The 21,463-nt window shown below is 37.3% G+C and overlaps 1 protein-coding gene across 2 annotated transcripts in view; it reads left to right on the forward strand.

The window, feature by feature from the left end:
- Positions 1-1,219: 1,219 nt before the first annotated feature.
- Positions 1,220-21,463, forward strand: part of LOC125240691 (1-acyl-sn-glycerol-3-phosphate acyltransferase alpha-like) — a 41,263-nt gene continuing 21,019 nt past the window's right edge. The window contains exons 1-4 of one of the 2 annotated variants that reach the window (XM_048148707.1): positions 1,245-1,367; positions 7,767-7,850; positions 18,934-19,048; positions 20,145-20,233. In XM_048148707.1, coding sequence (XP_048004664.1) covers positions 18,959-19,048; positions 20,145-20,233 — 179 coding nt within the window. In that variant the 5' untranslated portion in view covers positions 1,245-1,367; positions 7,767-7,850; positions 18,934-18,958. Of the gene's footprint in view, positions 1,368-7,766; positions 7,851-18,933; positions 19,049-20,144; positions 20,234-21,463 lie in introns of both variants that reach the window. The other variant, XM_048148706.1, reaches the window with a different exon arrangement.

The raw sequence follows: 21,463 nt of genomic DNA on the forward strand, positions 1-21,463 counted from the left end.
CCAAATAATTATTCAAATCGGACTACGGGTTTCGGTGTAGGTAATCGTTGAACTTACGTAAAAAAAACATGAAACCGAATACAGAACCTCCTCCTTCTGGGTAAAGAAGTCGGTTAAAAAAGTGGGTTGCAAACGACTATCTTTTTTTTCTTGAATAACTCGCATAACTACAGCATTATAATTTTATCGATGTTGATGCTATAATAATTTTTTTTTTGTGTTAATTCTACCTATTGACATAGGTAGACACTTAATGGACACTTATATGTATAAATCTTTTCACCACCTATGCATAGTTTTTCACACGTGAGGGTATTTCTAAAGCCGGATCCAATTGGTGTAACGTGTACCTAATAGTTAGTAAGTTTTTCTTTATTTTTCATTTAAAATAATTTAAAGCTTTACATATTTTTATTTATTACTAATATTTATAACTAAAAAAAAAACAATAATTTAATATTTTATGTAGGTTGACGTAAGCTACCCTACATATTCATTTTGATTCCCTTTAGAGTGTAAAAAGTTTATTAAGGCATAAATATATTTTTATGTGTTAACGTAGAAGTTTAATTTTTCTGAGGGTCTGTGGACCTGAGTAGAGGTGTGTATGGTTTTAATTTCAATTTGATACTTCCACTCGCTCCGGAGATAGGGTCATAATAAACGGATGACCAATAAAGCTATGACTCTGCGGGCTGATTTTTGAGTCTCACGCGTTCGAATTCAGAAAATTGTCACTGAAAATAATAGGCAAGTCACTGTTTTCAACCGGTATTTTAGTGACAAAATCCCGTATGCGAGATTCAAAAATCGCCCTCCTGTAACGATTTTTTCCTCTATCGTACGGATCCTAAAAACAGCTTTTCGGTGGCGAAGATGCCGTAATAAAGCGAAGTCTGAATCAATCAAAGTTGATAGGTAGGTATCTAGTCTATCTACATATAAGTAACGAGTATAATAATTTGCTAAACGAATAGGTAGAAGTAAAAGTAAACTGCCAGGTTTCTAAATAAACATATCCAAAAATATTAAAACTTTTATTTAATCGCGAAATTTACTTAAACTCTACCATTGATTCCATAATTTGGCCTTATAAGTGCGTGGTTAAAATTCTCCGAGGTTTCTCGCACACCGTGTATAGATATATGGGCGAATTTTCTTGAGAATGACCCGATAGCCAGCGATTAGGTATGAGAGTTACGACGAGCGGCCACAATCAGTCAACAGTCAGTCAGTCAGTCGCTGACTGTTGTTTTTAGTAGACGCGATAAGCTGAGCCACCGTGGTCGAAACAAATGCGCGTCCACACGTCACGTTATTAGTTTATTATTTGTTCTTTGACGGAAAAAGGATTTCAGTTTGTACAGGTTAGTAGTTTTAATTTAATCCATTTCATTAAATTTTTGGTTATTTAACATGACTGCTGATTTTATTGTGTTCACAAATTTGTAGGTACTTAATGTTTCTTAGTTAGGTAGTAAGACTCAATGGCATAAACAGAGCAAAAATATAGAGTTACCTATTTCGTAACTATTTCATATTAATTAAATAGTTACCCATTGTTATTTTACAGAGGATAATTGTTTGAGAGTAATTTCATACCTACGTACCTAGTCATTAAAAAGTTTTCTCCATAAAACTGTGCGCACATAAAAAAAGACATGCTCGTTAGGTGACGAGTCGTTATCATTGTATATTTTTTATTCATTTAGGTACTTACCTAAGTCTTTTATGACAGCAACCTTAGATCTGACCCGCGCATAAGTGACCTAAGACAATGTCAATTCTTCCTAAGGAAGTATACCTACTTCGTTATTTGAAGATAACGTCTCTGTAAACTGTGTAAATGTTATTGTACAGTCACCGGCATAAATATGTGATGATTTCTGTACCTTGTCATATTAACGTCTTGTTTGAAATGTCATACGAAATTGTTAAACAATTAAAAGCGACAAGGTACAGAAATCATGCAGGCAATTATGGTCGCGCGATAAATGATAAAACATCTGGCCGTCCCTATCGTACTTACTAATAGTGCGATAGGGACGGCCTGATATTTTATCGTCTATCGCGCGACCATGCTACCCGCGCATCACTTCTTTATGCCGGTGACTGTACCTACACTTTAATATAACATTGACTATTATATGAGGGTACAATTTAGAGAGAAGTAACGAACACAAGTAAAGGTGAATGAACGGAATCTCATAAATACATATTTAGGTAATTAAATAATACAGGGAATACTTTCTTATAGTAGTTATAGTTTAGATAATGTACCTATGTGTGTATAGGCATGTTCCAAGACTATGACACATTCCATTCTTTCAACTGGCATCATAAAATAGGCATGTTTTTTTCACATTGAAGTCGGTTTGATTCCCAAAAAAGTAATTTTAAAATATATTTGAATGAAGGGGTACGTACCACAATGTCGAAAATCAAATGTTCGAAGTACGAAATTCCGAAAGACATGATATCGAAAATCAAAATTGCTATTGTACGAAATTCCCACAGATGCATGTCCTATGGTTAATTGGCATATTTTTAGAACGTCCAAAGGACAATACTGCTAATGTACGAAAATACTATCGACATTTTTCCTACGTTTAGTTGACCTAAGTTTGAAATTTATTACTTAATTACGAAATTTCGAAAAATGTTTGTCGTATGTCCAAGAAGTCTGTTGAATCATATTGAAAATACATCTTTATAAAGATTTTCAAGTTCATTCTAAGCTTGTAATGTCTTATGGGAAACTATTACCGAACCCTACAAGTTCCTACACTAAACATGAAGTAGATATGGTAATTCTCTTCGAAAAATAATCATTAGGATTTTAGAAAGTAGCAATTTTAAGAACTAGATATATCGACTTTCGAAGTATTGGTGTAAGGCATTTTGGACAAAGGAATATTGAATTTCGAAAATGAGATCGGTCGATTAAAAGTGTAGTAGGACATGCATCTTTAGGAATTTCGTACATTAGCAATTTTGAGTTTCGATATCATGTCTTTCGGAATTTCGTACTTCGGACATGTGATTTTCGACATTGTATTGTACCCGAATGAAGTAGGTATAACTCACTTTGAAAAAAAAATAACGAACTCTTCTTTCAGCACAAATATATTTAGGAGTTATTTACACGCAAGTAATTGTTTGAAAAAAGACTTATTAAAAATACTATCTAAGTTAAGTTACTATTTATCTTAATCCACGAAGCGTATCTAGCATATCTTACTAACTCAAGGCGACTAATATTCTATTTTACTGTTAATTAGTGGTGTTATGAGTTATGAAAATAAATTAGGTAAGGTAGCAGCGGGACAAATTTCGAACGGGGGGCAATTGTAACTGATCCATTTATTCCATTATTACCAGAGATCGGATTTTTGTGCGTCATCTCATACTAAAAGTCATTAAAATGACGTACGTCACTAAGAATGTCGCAAATCCGTCCGATATCTGATTATTACACTATGATATGATGTTGAGTTCTACATGTATCCACTGAACACGCCTACCATATATGTATAATCGGTGGACACTCTATTGAATAATGCAAACATTGTAAAACATGGAAAAAATGGACCAGTTGCATTTGTCCCCCAGTCGAGAATTGCCCCGCTATACCTTATCTACTGTTTCTTTTAAATAGTAAATAATGTTTTATTTTATGCTTGTTACGTGTTACCCTTAATTAGGTACCTACAAGGTAATTAATGAAAATGAATATGGTCATGGATTACATGGAGTCCGATGATCCCCGAAACCCCAAGATCCTATGATGGACTCGGGTTAGATTCCCGGCTCGGTCACCAGTGGGCATTGTCGTTTTTTCTTTCGTGTATGATATTGATATCTATCAATTTATAATCCTAAGATTAGTTCGAGAAAGAGAGTCAGTAATGATTTTTTTTTTAAATATAAAAAGCGGCGCCCTTTAATATTGTCAATAATATGCAGCGTTTTGTTGCCGGTGACTGTATCTACTGTAGTTCGATCTAATACCGTGTTATTTAATTACAACAAACCAGCTTCTATTCTATTCTAATTGCATTACCTATATTTGCATTTAATTACTAGCCAACCGTGTTTATTCAAATCGGGTAGGTAGTTGTTTGTTGTTTGTTCCTCTTCGACATAATACTTTATAGTAGGTATCGTTTTTAGGGTTCCGTAGTCAACTAGGAACCCTTATAGTTTCGCCATGTCTGTCTGTCCGTCCGTCTGTCCGTCCGTCCGTCCGCGGATAATCTCAATGACCGTTAGCACTAGAAAGCTGAAATTTGGTATCAATATGTATATCAATCACACCGACAAAGTAGTAAAATAAAAAGTGGAAAAAAATGTTTTGTTAGGGTACCCCTCCTACATGTAAAGTGGGGACAGATTTTTTTTTCATTCCAACCCCAACGTGTGATATATTGTTGGATAGGTGTATAAAAATAAATAAGGGTTTACTAAAATCTTTTTTGATAATATTTTCGGAGGAAAACATCGTGAGAAAACCTGACTAAGTAATCCCAATAATGCCTAGTTACCCTCCGGGTTGGAAGGTCAGATGGCAGTTGCTTTCATAAAACTAGTGCCTACGCCAAATCTTGGGATTAGTTGTCAAAGCGGACCCCAGGCTCCCATGAGCTGTGGCAAATGCCGGGATAAGGCAAGGAGGATGATGATTAATATTTTCGGAAATAATCGCTCCTAAAGGAAAAAAAAAGTGTGTCCCCCCCTCTAACTTTTGAACCATATGTTAAAAAATATTAAAAAAATCACAAAAGTAGAACTTTATAAAGACTTTCTAGGAAAATGGTTTTGAACTTGATAGGTTCAGTAGTTTTTGAAAAAAATACGGAAACTACGGAACCCTACACTGAGCGTGGCCCGACAAGCTGTTGGTCGGTTTTTATTACTCAATAATCTCAATATGTAGATACACATAGATTACATAGTCATCTGTTGAGAAATGGGGAAAACGTAAACTGTGCATATGAGTTTGTTTACGTAGGTACCTACGCTATATATTGCTGACTGTACCAACAGATCTAAATTTTGCTTAAATTAAAAATAAACAACTTATTTTACCTAGTCAATGAAAAATTTGTTTTGTAACATTATATATACAAGTCTAATACTTGCCGGTCTTGCAATTTGAACTCTTTTTGCGAATTACTGCGAAATAAATACACTATAGTTATCTACAACAAAAAATGCTTATGTAATAATTATAGTGCATTTGCAAAGTGATTACTGATTACGGTGACCGCTTTCCGGCAATCAGGCAGACGGCAGACCGTAATAAATGCTTGTTTGACGTAGTATAAAGACTGTATCGTTAAGTATGAAGACAACTTTGAGTAGCCGTATTTATTTGCTATTATATTTTAATATAACTCGACGTAAAGCATATGGTTTAGACAGTATTGACTCAATCAAGTTAACCATAGCCATAACACCAGAGCCGTATCAGCAGGCAAATATGTAGTTCCTAGAGTGTCGAATTACTACGGTGATAGGACACTTAAAAAACGCATACCCTACTTACTGAACTCATTACCAAGTGACATAACACAGGAACAAAACAAAAATACCTTCAAAAGACGGCTAAAAAAGTATCTCTTAGAAACTCTATAAGGGATCGTCTTCCTGCATTTATGTTTTTCTTATTTTAATGTTTCTCAAATGTGAATTTTGATGATATCTGATTGTTAACCTTAGAATTATTTGATTTCTTGACTCCACAGTCAAACTTATAACTTAGTTTTGTGGAGCACTGTATATTTTATACCATTGTTACCTTTTATTATAATAATTAAATAAATAATAAATAATAATCCTCCCGAGTACCAATTACGATTCCGGACAAATGCTACTAGAAAATTCACAAAGTGCGTAAAAGACGATACGATTGCGAAAAAAAATTGTATGGTGCGAACCTCAACAACACATGATCCACAAAGCAGAATATCTGGACATAGTCTAGCCACTGTTATTTAAAAAAAATATAGTTCAGGATCTGTGTATGGCGGCCATTTAGAGAATGTGGCATGGTGCTTACTCTAACTCCGACTTTGATGTCGAATTTGACTATCATACATTGTTTATATCGATCTGGTTTAAGCACTGTTCAAACACCATGAATGTCAATTAGACTTTGGCCTATGGCTAATTTTTTTATTTGTTTCTCTCATCCTGCTAGCATCAAAAATTTACGGCAATCCGGAACGTTGCTCAAAATTGCGTTTTTTTTAATTATATAAATTCGCCGCATTTATTCTACAAGTACCCAATTGGAAAAACCATGAAGAGGACTCTTAAAGAATATATTTTGGCAGCTTATTAACCTTTGCTTGTTGAAATCGTACAAAGAGTCATTGAAATATTCTCAAATTAAGCCAGATAGGGGTTGTCCGAAATTTATTTGCTAGACCTTAATGAAAGTACCATAAAGTCCCTAAAATAAAAAAAATATCAGACCTTCTTATATCAAATAGTACTTATCAATACCTTAAGATCATACTCTCGGAACATAATAATACAAAATTATGCACATGTCAACATTTAGACGAGGTTTGTTTTGTCCTTATACTTAACGATACAGTCCTTAAGTACACTACACACACACTACAGACTAGTATATAATTATATAGTCTGTAGTGTGCTTATAATTATATTCTGTATTGCATATTGATCATGTATGTATTAAACTGAAGTATACTCCGCGATTCTAACGCCTTACTACGAGTACATGCCGGCGGTCCTTCGCTCGGCGTAATAGAATTCAATGTCGGCTGCTCGCGAGCGGCTGTTTGTTAATGTAGGGAAGAATTTAGAATGGTGGCATTTTGTGAACATCAGAGGAGTGAGCCTGCTGTAAAGCTGTACTTTCTGTGGTTGTATGCAAGTTGCAGTGGAGGTGCAGTCCATGAATTCCATCAGTATCTGCGTTTAGGGGTTTTCCATTTATTATATCGCTGTAACGGAGGGAGGGTGAGGTGAGAGCTAACTTTAAAATAAATAAATAAATATTGGGGACACCTTACACAGATCAACTTAGCCCCAAACTAAGCAATAGTTGTACTATGAGTGCTAAGCGACGATATACATACTTAAATAGATAAAATACATACGTATATACACAGAAAACATCCATGACTCAGGAACAAATATCTGTGCTCATCACACAAATAAATGCCCTTACCGGGATTCGAACCCAGGACCGCGGCTTAGCAGGCAGGGTCACTACCGACTGAGCCAGACCGGTCCCAGTCCGGTCGGACCGGGTGGGGGAAGAACTAAATTTCGTGTGTACCGCACTTAGAGAGCGCGCACGGGAGCAACTGTTGCCGGCGACTTTTTATTTGCGGCGACTTTAAATACGTAATACGTATTTGTATGAAAAGTTGCGTCGCTTCGTGTGCGTACTTTCATACTAGCCCATGATCGCGACAAAAAAGTCGCTTCGAAAAGTCGTCCGTGGGCGCACCCTCTTATTTTCCACGCTATGCGTTCTGATCGCTTTTAGTTCACGAACAAAGCACACATTCAGTGTGAGGTCAGTTCAATATCATTTTATCTTCGCGCTCTCGCCGAGTCACGTGGAAAGTTCAGAGATCATTCGTGATGATCGATAACGTAAATATTACTCATATATCTAGAATTTCACATTGACTGAGATAATAATATAATATAATTTCAAATTGACTATTAAGATACTCGATATTCCGATTGTTTATATCCGAATTAATAGTACATTACTACAGAGGCCGGGACAACCAGACCTATCCGGCCTCGCTTCGCTCGGCCGGTCTATATGTCTTCGGCCGGCAACCCCATTTCCCGCCGAGGTATGTATAGTGCTTTTCTCAAACATGGTATGAAATAAATAAAGTCTACTGAAAATAGTAACTTTGGATGGCTGTATCTCCTAAACGGTGCGTCGTAGCGCAAAAATAATCGAATTTTCGTTCCCCTTTGGTATCCCGTATACGCTTATAAAAAAACAAAAAGTTAAAAAAAATTCAAAAAAAAACGAAAAATTTTTTTTTTGTATGAAAACGCACCCAAAATCAAATATTGCCTAGGACCCGTACCAGTTGCAGTCGGCACGTCTATAAAGCCCCTTATAGTTTTTTTTTTAATTGGCTAAATACCTGGATGTTATGTCACAATTATCTGTGTTTGGAAATTAAAAAAGAGGACTTTGCCGGCCTTGGCCTGCAAGGTTTGTATGAAATTCCATTATCTATCAATCGTCCTAGCCGCACCTGCAACGTCATACTTCGCTGCCAATTATAAGGCACATAACATCAATATTTCATACCATGTTTGAGAAAAGTAAATTATCTTAGGACATAACGAATCTTTTTTGACATTGAATATTCCAATACTTAAATTAAAGTAAATTATCTTAGGACATAACTAATCTTTTTTGACATTTTGAAGCATTTTGCTAATCAGTATACCTAGGTATAGTATTGCCCCATATCTCAAAACAGACGCTACTAACGCACGACTTACCAACCTACTTATTATACATACCTACATTAACGTTCTAATATATAAATTTATTAGGGTCAAACACGAATATATGTACAAAAATTACACTTCCAACCTTAAAATAAAACAGTACTTAACACTACTCCCATGCGAAAATTCATCCGCAACGCAGGCTTCGTTAGGTGGCCACAAATTCAAATCAACAACATGCTTCGTCAAACAAACCAATGATGATATCCGCAACAGGCTTCGTCATCAAGCGCGGATCCAGCTTCGTGCCCAGGGGGGGGTCACGTGGTAAAGGCCCAGGCCCCCCCGGGGGGTCACGTGGTCTATTTGTATGGCCAGCCTAGGCTCCAGGGGGGGGTCATGACCCCCATGACCCCCCCCCTGGATCCGCGCATGTTCGTCATATATAAAATAATAACTTTAAGCTAAATGAAACCGTCCCGAATCGTACCTGGTTCAAATGTCCCCATCACACCGGCAGCGTTACCACGCTGAATAGCCAATGAGATCTGTTGGACCAGGTACGATCCGGACCGAGGGTCACATCCCTTGTCCCTTAGCCGCCGGCCCAAATCCCTTATAAACTCCTTCGCCTCCAGAGCCCAAGGTCCCGCAGTTTCGACTGCGACTGGCACAAAGTCGTACATTGGTACCAGGGCAGAGTATTTGGCATGCTTCATTTTGGCCGCATACTCCGCGGCTGACCCTGCAGACCTAACCGTAAGGTTCAAGTGGGACGGCGCAAACGTGCTGACGCGCCGCACGTCGCGTCCCATAAGAGACACCGACCCTTCTGCCATGGAACCAATGTCAGACCGTCAGGCCTCCTTCCATCCGTGCGGCACAACCCTGGAGGTTCCAAAACGCAAGGAACGTTGGCCGACACCAAAGCCCGGCGGATTGCATCATTGATAGCATGATGCCTCGAGAAACGTCCCGCGACCAACCACCAACCTGCGACGAAATGGTGGTCCCATTAAAAAGTAAGTTGCTCGGTGTCGAATAGCATTGGTGCAGAAATGGAAAGAGGGAGGGCACCTGGTCCGCTACTTCATTTAAGTAGAATGACGTCTAGAATAATCTTGTTGCAGTTGCATGCTCATGATGCGAACATAGCAAGCTCACGGATAATCTTTACATAACTAAGTGGATAATGTTGCTATTCTCCAATGTAAACACATTATGTATGAATAAGACTTATTTTCTTCAATTCAGTCAAGTCAAGTCAAGTTATCTAAATATTGTTATTGTTAACAATATTTAGATACTATTCTGCTGTGCGAGTATCGTTGGATACGAGAGATAAGATATCACTGAGTGAAACAATGAACAAACATTTTTTTTGAGTCAAGGCCTAGTGTTAAAGTGCATAGTAACTTTTGTTAATCGATCTTAAAAACTTGTTTAACTAAATTTTATTTTGTCGATATCGTATTACCTAACTTCAGCTTGATGTAAGGTACAGCGGGGCAAATCTCGACTGGGGGGCAAATGTAACTGGTCCATTTTTTCCATGTTTTACAATGTTGGCATTATTAAATAGAATGTCCACCGGTTATATATGGTAGGCGTATTCAGTGGATACATGTAGAACTCAACAACATAGTGTAATAATGGAAAAAATGGATTAGTTACAATTGACCCCCAGTCGAGATTTGCCCCACTGTACTTAAAATTTAACAACAATAACCATTATTTTGTCAGTCATAACGTAGCAGCAGTACAAAAAGATTCTTCCAGACAACCTTTGAGTACCTAATATTGAATTAGCCTTAGTGCGTTTTCACATTATCCGATCCGATATCGGATGTCGGACCGATATCCCATATATTTACGCCGCCATCTTTGATTTTTTCCTTTGAAATCCTTCCGACATCCGATATCGGATCGGATAATGTGAAAACGGACTTAGTCCTACAACCACAACTAGAATGAAAAATATCCACAATACCTTTGCAGAAAAAATAGAAAAATAACTACTGTCCATATTTTTCTTCTAATTATGTGGTGCTTTATTTCGTGCCTTGCATAAAATATTTTATTTTAAGTATAGGAAACTAGCCTTGCATTGTACGGAGAAAGTGCACAGCGCTCCCAAACTAAAACTTACCTATTTTCCCATGTCGTACTCGATATCACTCTGATTAGCCCAATCGTTGCGGATATAGGTTTTTTATTCGCCTTATTATGTACATGGTCAAAGTTCAGGCTACCCACCTTAATCAGTACCTATGTCATTCCGGTTCATGACTCCGCATATCTTTGGTGATAATTAGCTGATACAGAAATTCATTACTTACCTATAGTAGTAGCAATGTAAGGTAGGGTAGTAAACATTTCAATAAGTTTCTCGAATTATGGTCCCTACCTATCTATTGCCTGTAACAGCAGTTCATTAATATATGGGTAATATTTTCCACATTATTGTCACAAAATTAAAATACTAATTTTATAATAAACTCCTACATTTAAATAAATAAATAAATATTGGGGACACCTTACACAGATCAACTTAGCCCCACACTAAGGCAGTGGTCCCACCGCGAGCTACTAAGCTATGAGCTATCGGCTATAAAAACAAACAAAAGATAAGCACTCCCGTGCAAATAAAAGAGACACGGCGATATAGCTCACCGCTGGGCGAGTAACAATAAACATCGCCGTGTCTCTTTTATTTACACGGGAGTGCTTATCTTTTGTTCGTTTTTATAGCCGATAGCTTACTAGCTCGCGGTGGGACCAGTGCCTAAACAAAGCTTGTACTATGGGTGCTAAGCGACGATATACATACTTAAATAGATAAATACATACTTATATACATAGAAAACATCCATGACTCAGGAACAAATATCTGTGCTCATCACACAAATAAATGCCCTTACCGGGATTCGAACCCAGGACCGCGGCTCAGCAGGCAGGGTCACTACCGACTGAGCCAGACCGGTCGTCAAATCTTCCGGGTATTTTTAAAACATTTCATGGCTGTTTTCAAAAATTTCAGGTGGCTAATCTTTGCTTTGAGAAATAGAACGAACATCATTATTCGTTATTATAAGCAAATAACAGCGCACGAATTATATGGACCTACCTAATTGCGAAATAAGTATTTACAATAATACAATAGCAAACTATTTCTGTATAGCCATCAACTTCCTGCAAAACATAATAATAATTACTTACTGGTCATAAATAATGGGTTACTTACCTATGTTTAAATTAGTTTCAACGAAATTGGACAGTGAGGCAAATTCAAAAGGTATGAATGAGTTCGACCAATGGGCTACTTGCCTCCTAGTCAAATCAGTTTCTTTTTATGAACTGTCAAAACGAATTTAAACGACCTGCTAATATGGAATTTATATGAAATCGAATTGAGTGACGTCACGGTCAACTCAGTTAATTTATATATTTCTACCTGACTTATAAAATAGAAATTGAATTTAAAAATAACTTCTGTCTATGTTTTTCTTTAAGTTATCTGATGCTTTATTTCGTGCATAGTATAAAATATTTTATTTTAACTACAGTCAAGTTCCCTATTATGGAGATTAACTAGATACCTAGTGCGTTTTCACATTATCCGATCCGATATCGGATGTAGTATTTATTAAAAAACTTTGCTGGGAGAGGCAAAACATCTCGAGGTCACGAGGTAGGGTAGAACATGGTAATAGTTATTTGTTTTACAAGGGGGCAAAGTTGTTGTTGCACGTGCACTTTTTTAATACCCGAGCAAAGTACTGACTGAGCTAAGAACTGATGTTTTTATCCCGATGCCGGGTTTGATGGTCTCTCTGAAATACCTATATAAATAAATAACATTTAACAAGGAGTGCAATTTCTAACGGGTTGGCAACGAGCATGTGACACTCCTTGAGTTGCAGGTTACGGTGACCTCTTTCCATCAGGCGGACCGTATACTTGTTTGCCACCGACGTAGTATAAAAAAATACACGTCCGTGCACGTCACATAACAAACAACTTAGGCATATTTAACGAAGTTTTTTTAAAATGTCAACACTGACCCCTTTTAGGGCTCTTAGTAAAGTCACTCAGGGGAACTAACCCTCGGCGGTGTGTATTTGCCCTGTCCTGTGTAAATATTAGCAATTAGCATCGTCCTCGCCTCGCGCAGCTTGGACCGGACCGAATGGATGTGTCATCGAGGAGTTTGTACTTTGTACTTGTTCGCCTGTTCGGTCACAGATCACTGTAAGTAAGTTACTTAGTAGGTAAAATGCAATTGATGTGACATAGTGCGTTTTCACTTTATCCGATCCAGAAATCGGATGTCGGAAGGATTTCAATGGAAAAAATCCAAGATGGCGCCTGTTATGGCATACGTAGGTAGCAGTGGCGGGGCGTGAAAATTTTCGTTGGTAAAGCCGGGGGGTTTTCGGAATCTGTTTTGTATGGACTTCTACAGATATTAGATAATTTTAGGGAACCCGTTGGGAATCGAGTTGTATGGTAGGTAGGTAGGTATACTATAATTTTAAGTACCTAACTTGCATCAGTAGGCCTAGCACATGATTGCCGCGAGAGTATGTCGCAGTGAGATAGATCACACGTCTTCTTCACTGTATCAATGACATAAGAACGGGTAGTCGCGGCGACATACTCTGTGTTACATGTGCTAACCCTGCTGAATTTACACGACATATTGTTGTCTTATCTGATAATAGTGATTACCTACTACCTTTGAAAAACATGTTGTGTTATGAACTTATGATGCAGAGTGCAGACATCGCAGACTTATGACAGTTATGACCTTCACCTTCATTTGCAAGGATACCCGTAAACCTGCAGTAACGAATACAGAAGCTGCATACCAATGATTTACATTTCCACACCAGCGTAACGAATGCATCGCACGTCGCATACAGTCTGACCAAAAAGAGTAGAAATTAAAAGTGGCAACATCGTAGTGTCGTCTCGTCATCGTTTTCTCACACATATTGATTTGAAAGGGATGACACTACGGGTCCCCCCGGTTGTCTATTGTTTGCCCGACAGTCATTTAACATAATATTCATATGCCCGAATCTAACTTGCCTGAATTTCATTTGCCCGAATGATTTGTTTACCATAAAAATTGTATGACATACTGGTTGTTTATCCGAACATTACCTTCCATAATCATACAATGCCATACTATTTGTTAGCCATATTATTAAGTGCAATAATATGGTTTAATATAATATTCAAACGCCATAAGCAATTATTGCCATATTAATTGTTGCCCATATTATTACCTAACCTACTTTCTGATAGCAGTTTCATTTTCCAGGGGGTCACAGTTCTAACCTAACCTAACCTACTTTTCAAGCAGTTTCATTTTCCAGGGGGTCACAGTTCTAACTTTTTTTTTTTCTCGGAGGGGAAAAATGCTGTTACGCATACCACTCGGGTACGGGGATGAACCCGAGTGGTTATGTGGGACTCCTTTACCCAAGTTTACCCACTAAACAACCCCCCCGTCTTACACCTCGGTGCTGTATTGGAGGACATGGGAAATACAGCTGTACGCTACCATGCCCCCCAGCAAACGGCTGTTAAGCCTCGACATAAGATATATAGATTATCCGCCAGTAAAGGGGCATCGAAGAATACCCTCACCACGAGAACCTTCAGTCACAGTTCTAACCTAACCTAACCTACTTTCTGATAGCAGTTTCATTTTCCAGGGGGTCGCAGTTCTAACCTAACCTAACCTACTTTCTGATAGCAGTTTCATTTTCCAGGGGGTCACAGTTCTAACCTAACCTAACCTACTTTCTGATAGCAGTTTTATTTTCCAGGGGGTCACAGTTCTAACCTAACCTATGAAATGAAAAATGAAAATGAAATGAAAATGAAAATGAAAATGATTCTGCCAAATCACATTATGGAAATTGACTTTTCTGGTCGCTAATTTGGATGACAAATGATGGTATGGAATGTGGTAATTACTGATGTCGATGATTCTGACAAATGACATTATGGAAACTGACTTCATGGGAAACAAAGTTTCTGGCACTTGATTAATATAGTAAACAATGATTATGGCATAAGATGTTATGAGAAACAATATTATGATTGTTGAATAGGGTGGCAAATAAAATTATGGCAAATGAAATTCTGGCAAATGGGGGTATCCCGGTCCCCCCACATCTAGCGTCTCGCGAGCGTAGCGTGCGTCGGGCCGACTGTATGAAAAAAGACGTCGCGTCGACGTCGCGCCGACGCAGCGTCAGGCTTTGCCAATTGCCATACAGTTGGCCCGACGCTACGCTCGCGAGACGCTAGATGTGGGGGGACCCTACAATGTTGCCACTTTTTAATTTCTACTCTTTTTGGTCAGACGTATACCTGCTAGTGTCAGTTTCGGTATGTTATTTTGACACTAATTATTACTAAGTACCTAAGTGCCACAAATCTAATATTGGTTACTTATCTCGGTCGTTTTCCACGCCTTTTCCGTCCACGTTTTTTTGTAAAAATTGCTTGACACCGTCCATCTTACATTACATAATTTTTAAGAAAAAAAAACCGCCGCTTTTGGGGTTCTGGTGAAAGGTACTTGCGAATGTTGGATTATGTAGAAATGTGGACGTATATTTTAAAACTGCTTTTAATATAAATCTTTGATTATTTATAATATTTGATGGAAACACAAATGAATATACGTATACCGTTAAGATTTGAAGAGTTTCCTTAATTCCTCATGAATCCGATATCCGATTATAAGAAATCGAGCTTGACAAAATTTGAAAACTCAATATGTAAGCATAGTAACAAAGAGAACAAAACTCCTAACAAATAAATGTGACTGTTCTGAACTTAAATGCATGCTGTTCCTATAAAAATACGAAAGTCACTATAAGTGTGCCGTTCAGATTTGAGGAGTTCCGATCTGATCATCATCAGCAGTTCCACTGCACCAAATGTCACTGTTCTGGACGTAAGTGCGTGCTGTTCTTATAAAAATACCGAAGTCACTATAAGTGTGCCGTTTAGATTTGAGGAGTTCCGTTCTGATTTGCATCAGCAGTTCCACTGCACCAAATGTCACTGTTCTGGACGTAAAGTAAAATTCATAATCCCACGGACTAAATTGACAAATGACTGACAGGTAAAATGATACCAGGAACAGCAAAATTAAAATAGGGAAGGGTAAATGTCGATAACAATATATCGACAAGTTGTAAAGTACATACAACAGACAAGTTTAAATCAAGAATAAGTATATTAGTTTCAAATAAGAGGTACACATTTTGGTTTGTTCTATGTATCTTCGAGGTAGTGGATGGATGCCACGCATTTTTACCCACTAGTTTTAAAACATAAAAAGGTTTCCGAGCCTGTAGGTAAAAAGTAAAATACCATGTCCGACGATAATCAATTATCTGTCACGCTATGGCAAGTATGTCATAAATATCTATATAATTTTCGAATAATATTATTGCTGCTTCGAAATAAAAAAAATATCTCTAATTAGCGGTCTACAGACCTTTTGATCTGTCGAAATCACAGAAAAAGTTGGTATATTGATTAGCCGATCAAATTGCCAATTTCATTGTCCCGTCTGGGTACACCTTAAATCTACGATGTAATCATAATTTAAATACCGATAAGAACGACACTGGCCAAACTGTGGCAACATTCGTTCACACTTACTTGTCAATTTGGTCCGTAGGTTTATGGATTTTACTTTAAGTGCATGCTGTTCTTATAAAAATACCAAAATCACTATAAGTGTGCCGTTCAGATTTGAGGAGTTCCGTTCTGACCATCATCAGCAGTTCTACTGCACCAAATGTCACTGTTCCGGACGTAAATGCATGCTGTTCCTTTAAAAACACAAAAATCACCATATGTGTGATGTGTGCCCTTCAGATTTGAGGAGTTCCCTCGATTTCTCCAGGATCCCATCATCAGAACTGGGTTCTGATAAAAATGGGACCAATCTGTATACATATACATTCAATCAAAAAATTTTTTTTGAAAATCGGTCCAGTAACGGCGGAGATATCGTGGAACAAACATAAAAAAAAATACAGACCAGTTGAGAACCACCTTTCTTGAGATTTAAGGGCGGCGGTGAAAAACCTGCTGACAGTTTCCTCCGTTTATCATGTGAAATTTATTATATGTTATTAGGTTAAACCCTATCTTACATGTATGTGTAGGTATTTATCGATGTTGTAAATTAGAAGTTAGTGTGTGGTTATTTGGCATATTTGATAATGTTTTTTTTTTTCAAGATACCAATGATTCACTGACGGTGTTAATATTTACTTCATATTGTCACGTCCCACGGGCCAAGGTGCCTTTTGGCGGTATATTATTTAAAGTCTTCGTATGTGATTTATTTAAACTTTATTTCACTGTAAAAATACACAGTTACAAAATGCGGACTTAATGCTACATGGCATACTCTGCCAGTCAACCTTTAGGCCAAACAGGGAAGACCAAAAAAAGGTGCGGGATATGTAAAGAACACTAGATTTATTAAATTTCGAGCGAGATGCATCGAATATAAGTTACGGAGACTTACCTACCGAATATATCAGTGTAGACAATAAACACCTCCGTTTTATGTAATTGTAAGTAATACTTTTTAAGAAAAAAAAAACCGCCGCCTTTGGGTTCTGATGAAAGAAACTTGGGAATGTTGGATTATATAGAAATGTATATTTTTTATGTGTATATTTTTGTAACTATTTTCAATGTAAAGAAGATGAGCTATGCGTCGTTGAGGAGTTCCTTCCTGATCATCAGCAGCAGTTCCACTGCACCAAATGTCACTGTTCTGAATGAAAATGCATGTTGTTCTTATAAAAATACCAAAGTCACTATAAGTGTGCCGTTCAGATTTGAGGAGTTCCGTCCTGATCATCATCAGAGGTTCCTCTGCACCAAATGTCACTGTTCTGGACGTAACTGCATGCTGTTCTTATAAAAATACCAAAGTCACTATAAGTGTGCCGTTCAGATTTGAGGAGTTCCGTCCTGATCATCATCAGGGGTTCCTCTGCACCAAATGTCACTGTTCTGGACGTAACCGCATGCTGTTCTTATAAAAACTCAAAAACCACTATATGTATGCCTTTAACATTTGAGGAGTTCCCTCGATTTCTCCAGGATCCCAGCTTCAGAACTGGGTTTTGATTTTATATTCCAATACCAATTTGTATATTCAATCAAAAAGAATAATTGTACATTCAATCAAAAATAATAATTTCAAAATCGGTCCAGTAATGAGGGAGATATCGAATAATAAACATTAAAAAAAATACAGACGAATTGAAAACCCCCTTCCTTGAGATTTGGGGCGGCGGTTAAAAATAATAAAAATGCTTAAAATTCTATAGGTATACATTGTTGTCTGGAGAATAATAATAATTTAGTCTAGCGGTTCCCCTCTACGGCCATGACAGCGGCAGTTTGAGCCCCACCTGATCTTTTTGTATTCTTTTTCATGTTTTATATTTTACCTTTGTATGCACACTGTTAGAATCGTAATCGCAAATTATAAATCATATTATACTCTGGACTGTTTATCTCTCAGTATAATCTGGGTTACTAATATCCGCGTGCCAAAGTTCAATAAATTACTATCTAATCATTTTTCCCCGATGATGAGTTACGCAAAGATGCAAAACAAGTTAAAAAGGATTAACTGAGTCGAATAATCAGCACTTATCATGCAAATAAATAACACAGCGAACTTTAATCCGGATTCAGCGACCGATAACTCCTTAGTTCCTAAGCCACACAAGGTTTCTTTGGCGTTTTAGAATGCGTTACTCAATACCGTAATCGTCTCGTTACAGTGTTTTTAATACTTAATTTTTATATTTTTAACTACAAATGCAACAGTAGATTGTATATAATAGAATCTTGAAGCGTAGTGAGGGTCGCCCAAGGTGGAATTATTTTGCTGCCATGTGACATACTTAAAATTGCTTTTCACATCACCTATTAATAAATTATTGTTATACCAAGTATGCACATAATCGATTTGAAAATGTACAACAAAGTTGTAATCAATTATTAAAATGTGAGTAACAATCTTTTCGATACGTTATATTTTATTCTGGCAACATAATGTCCTTGAACAAAAAAGTGCCGCTTTGGTCCCCCTAGGTGATGTGAAAAGGAGATATTATATGGTGACACTTACCTACAGCTTGCAAAAGTGTAGATATTGCTAGGGGAATTGGATCCGGCGACGTCACGAGCCTAAACTGTAGCTTGTCGTGTGACAGAGATATAGCCTCTACAACATATTCATATCTCTCAAATCTAGCGATGATCCACTGTGTACACTCTATCCACTGTCACCACAACCACCCTACACACTAGAACCTCGTTACTTATTACGGTTACGGCTCGCTAGTGAGTACCCGGCTTTATAGTGTGTTTTGTTTGTTTCAGAGAGAAGCACCAACACCGCCGAAAGATGTCGGCGTTTAACGTTGTGTTGGGGTGCGTGATGGCGCTGCTGATAATCTTGTTCACAACGAGCGCCATCGCCAGATATTATATTAAGGTACCTAATTTCCTTTTTTTAAGCAACTGCCGGCAACGACGGCCTTGTATCATGTTTAGGAGATTAGTGGAGAAGGTGGCTGGCGCAAGTTGACTAGACTGGAAGCCTGAATTAGTCGCTCAGGATCGTGAAAAGGGAAGATTTTTCTGAGAGCCCTAATGACGGATAACAGGATCACATCATCACATCATTAATCATCATATTTTTTTTAAATAATCTACCGAAGTATTGGGCTTGCTTGGCTTGGTCATTTGTCTAAGTTGTATACAGATCCTCTAGGTAGTAATTTTCAACAGATTCTCGTGAATTTATGTAATCTCTTTTTTAATCAAAATGGCATTAAGAACTTAAAAAATTGGTCTGACGTAATCCATGGATAACAATAATCAACATTATCAGCGTCCCGTAATACCACAAAGGAACCCTTATGGCGGGAGTCTCGTTGGGTCGGTCCGTCTATCTGTCTGTCTGTCTGTCACAAATCCAATTATCTCGAGAACTACTTAAACTTCGGCCATGGATTTGATATTCTTCCTTGTGTCAGACCACCTGCTGTGTGTACCTGGTTTATGAGAAGTAGGTACACACACGTTAATCTGCGAAGTGCTTTACTTCCTGCGGGTGTGTCCGGCGCTTACCTCATGTTTGCTCTACGCTTTGCTCTGTTAAATATAGTATGATTCATAAGTACAATCATTACTGGGGATCGGATAGAAATGTTTCATAAGCCATACGTGCCCTGCGTTTGGGTACTTTTGTACCCAAACAGTTTAAATAGGCACGATCTGTACTATTATCTGTAGAATAGTTTATTTCAAAGTTTATCATACGCATTTATATGTAAAATGTAAGCTATCTTACCATACTACTATAAAACTTATTGCTTCAATCATTTATTAAATTAAGCCCTATCAAAACCGACTTCCCTTCCAAGAAATGTTGACTGGGAAATGATAATTTGAGTAGAATAGTGGGATATTACACTCTTAGAAAAGTTTTTAGCACATTCTATAAAACTCGGCTTAGATCATCAGTCGACGCAATGAGGAACTTTAGGAAATATTTTTAAGTTGTAATATTTGTTTTATTTTTGCAGTTTGTTATATTTGTGGTCGCTGCGGTTATATTTTCGACAGCTCCATTGCCTCTAATGCTGTTTAGACCGTTCAACCCGAAAAATGCTTTGTAAGTAACCAGTAATACCCATAACACATCTAGGTATCTACTTTAAAACGGAAATAAATTACACATATGAAAGAAAAAGTGACCAAGGTCTCCAGTGTCTGAGGCTGGAATCGAACCAGCGTACTCTGCAATCGCGGCAGATGCCTGTTTCCGCTCGGCCACCTAGGCAGGCAATTATGTGCAGGTCATAGCTGCTGAGGTCGAAATTATCTCTCATATGAGTAATCTATACAAGGACTCGTAGCGCACTCTGACTATCCCTATTCTATTTATTATCAATAGAATATAATTCGACTTGTGTTAATTAGAATTGACGTATCTACGTACTTAAAATTAAACCACTATTATGCAATGCGTAAGTCTGTATGAATTCAAAATCATTGTATTTACAGCGGTCCTACGGACATAATTGGGTGAATCAACTTTTCTTTGCCAGCAAAATTTCGCATACTTCGACTACATGTGGTCAGAAAATTTAATTGGGATTTAGTCTAATTAATGTATACTTATTATATTAAAGACAAATATATTAGCTACGCAATACAACATGTAATTATAGGATTTCCTATTTTATAACTTTGTTTCGAGCAGTGACCCAGTGGACATAGCTGGCCCTCACTTTTGTATGAAAAAAGTGTCTCTTCCACTGGGTCACATATTGTTTTAATTAAAAATTAATCGTTTTTAAATTTTTCCCTAATTGGTATACGTGAAATAAGGATCTTTATTCACGATGGTAAGGTTAAAAATCACAAAAGTAGACCTAATAATAAGTAAGGGTAATTCTTGCAAAAAGCAAGAAAAAGTTGATTCACCCAATTTCAAAAACTATCAATTTTATTTTATAATTCCATTTTCTAATTCCTTTTGGTGTTAAGTTGAAATATTACTTATGTAAAACCAACAATCAGAAAATACGCGGCCCATTTTACCTCGGGTACCTATTTATATGATAGAAATTTAGTTTACTCAAAGTTTTTGTATAAGGTACAGCGGGGTAAACCTCGACTGGGGGACAAATGTAACTGGTCTATTTTTTTTCATGTTTTACAATATTTGGATTATAAAATAGGGTGTCCACCGGTTATATATGGTAGGCGTGTTCAGTGGAGACATGTAATAGAACTCAGCATCATAGTGTAATAATGGAAAACATGGATTATTAGTTATAATGGCCCCCCCAGTCGAGATTTCCCCCGCTGTACCTTACGAGCTTTTGTTTTCTAACTA

The sequence above is a fragment of the Leguminivora glycinivorella genome, chromosome Z (genome assembly GCF_023078275.1).
Source record: "Leguminivora glycinivorella isolate SPB_JAAS2020 chromosome Z, LegGlyc_1.1, whole genome shotgun sequence".
Taxonomy (NCBI): domain Eukaryota; kingdom Metazoa; phylum Arthropoda; class Insecta; order Lepidoptera; family Tortricidae; genus Leguminivora; species Leguminivora glycinivorella.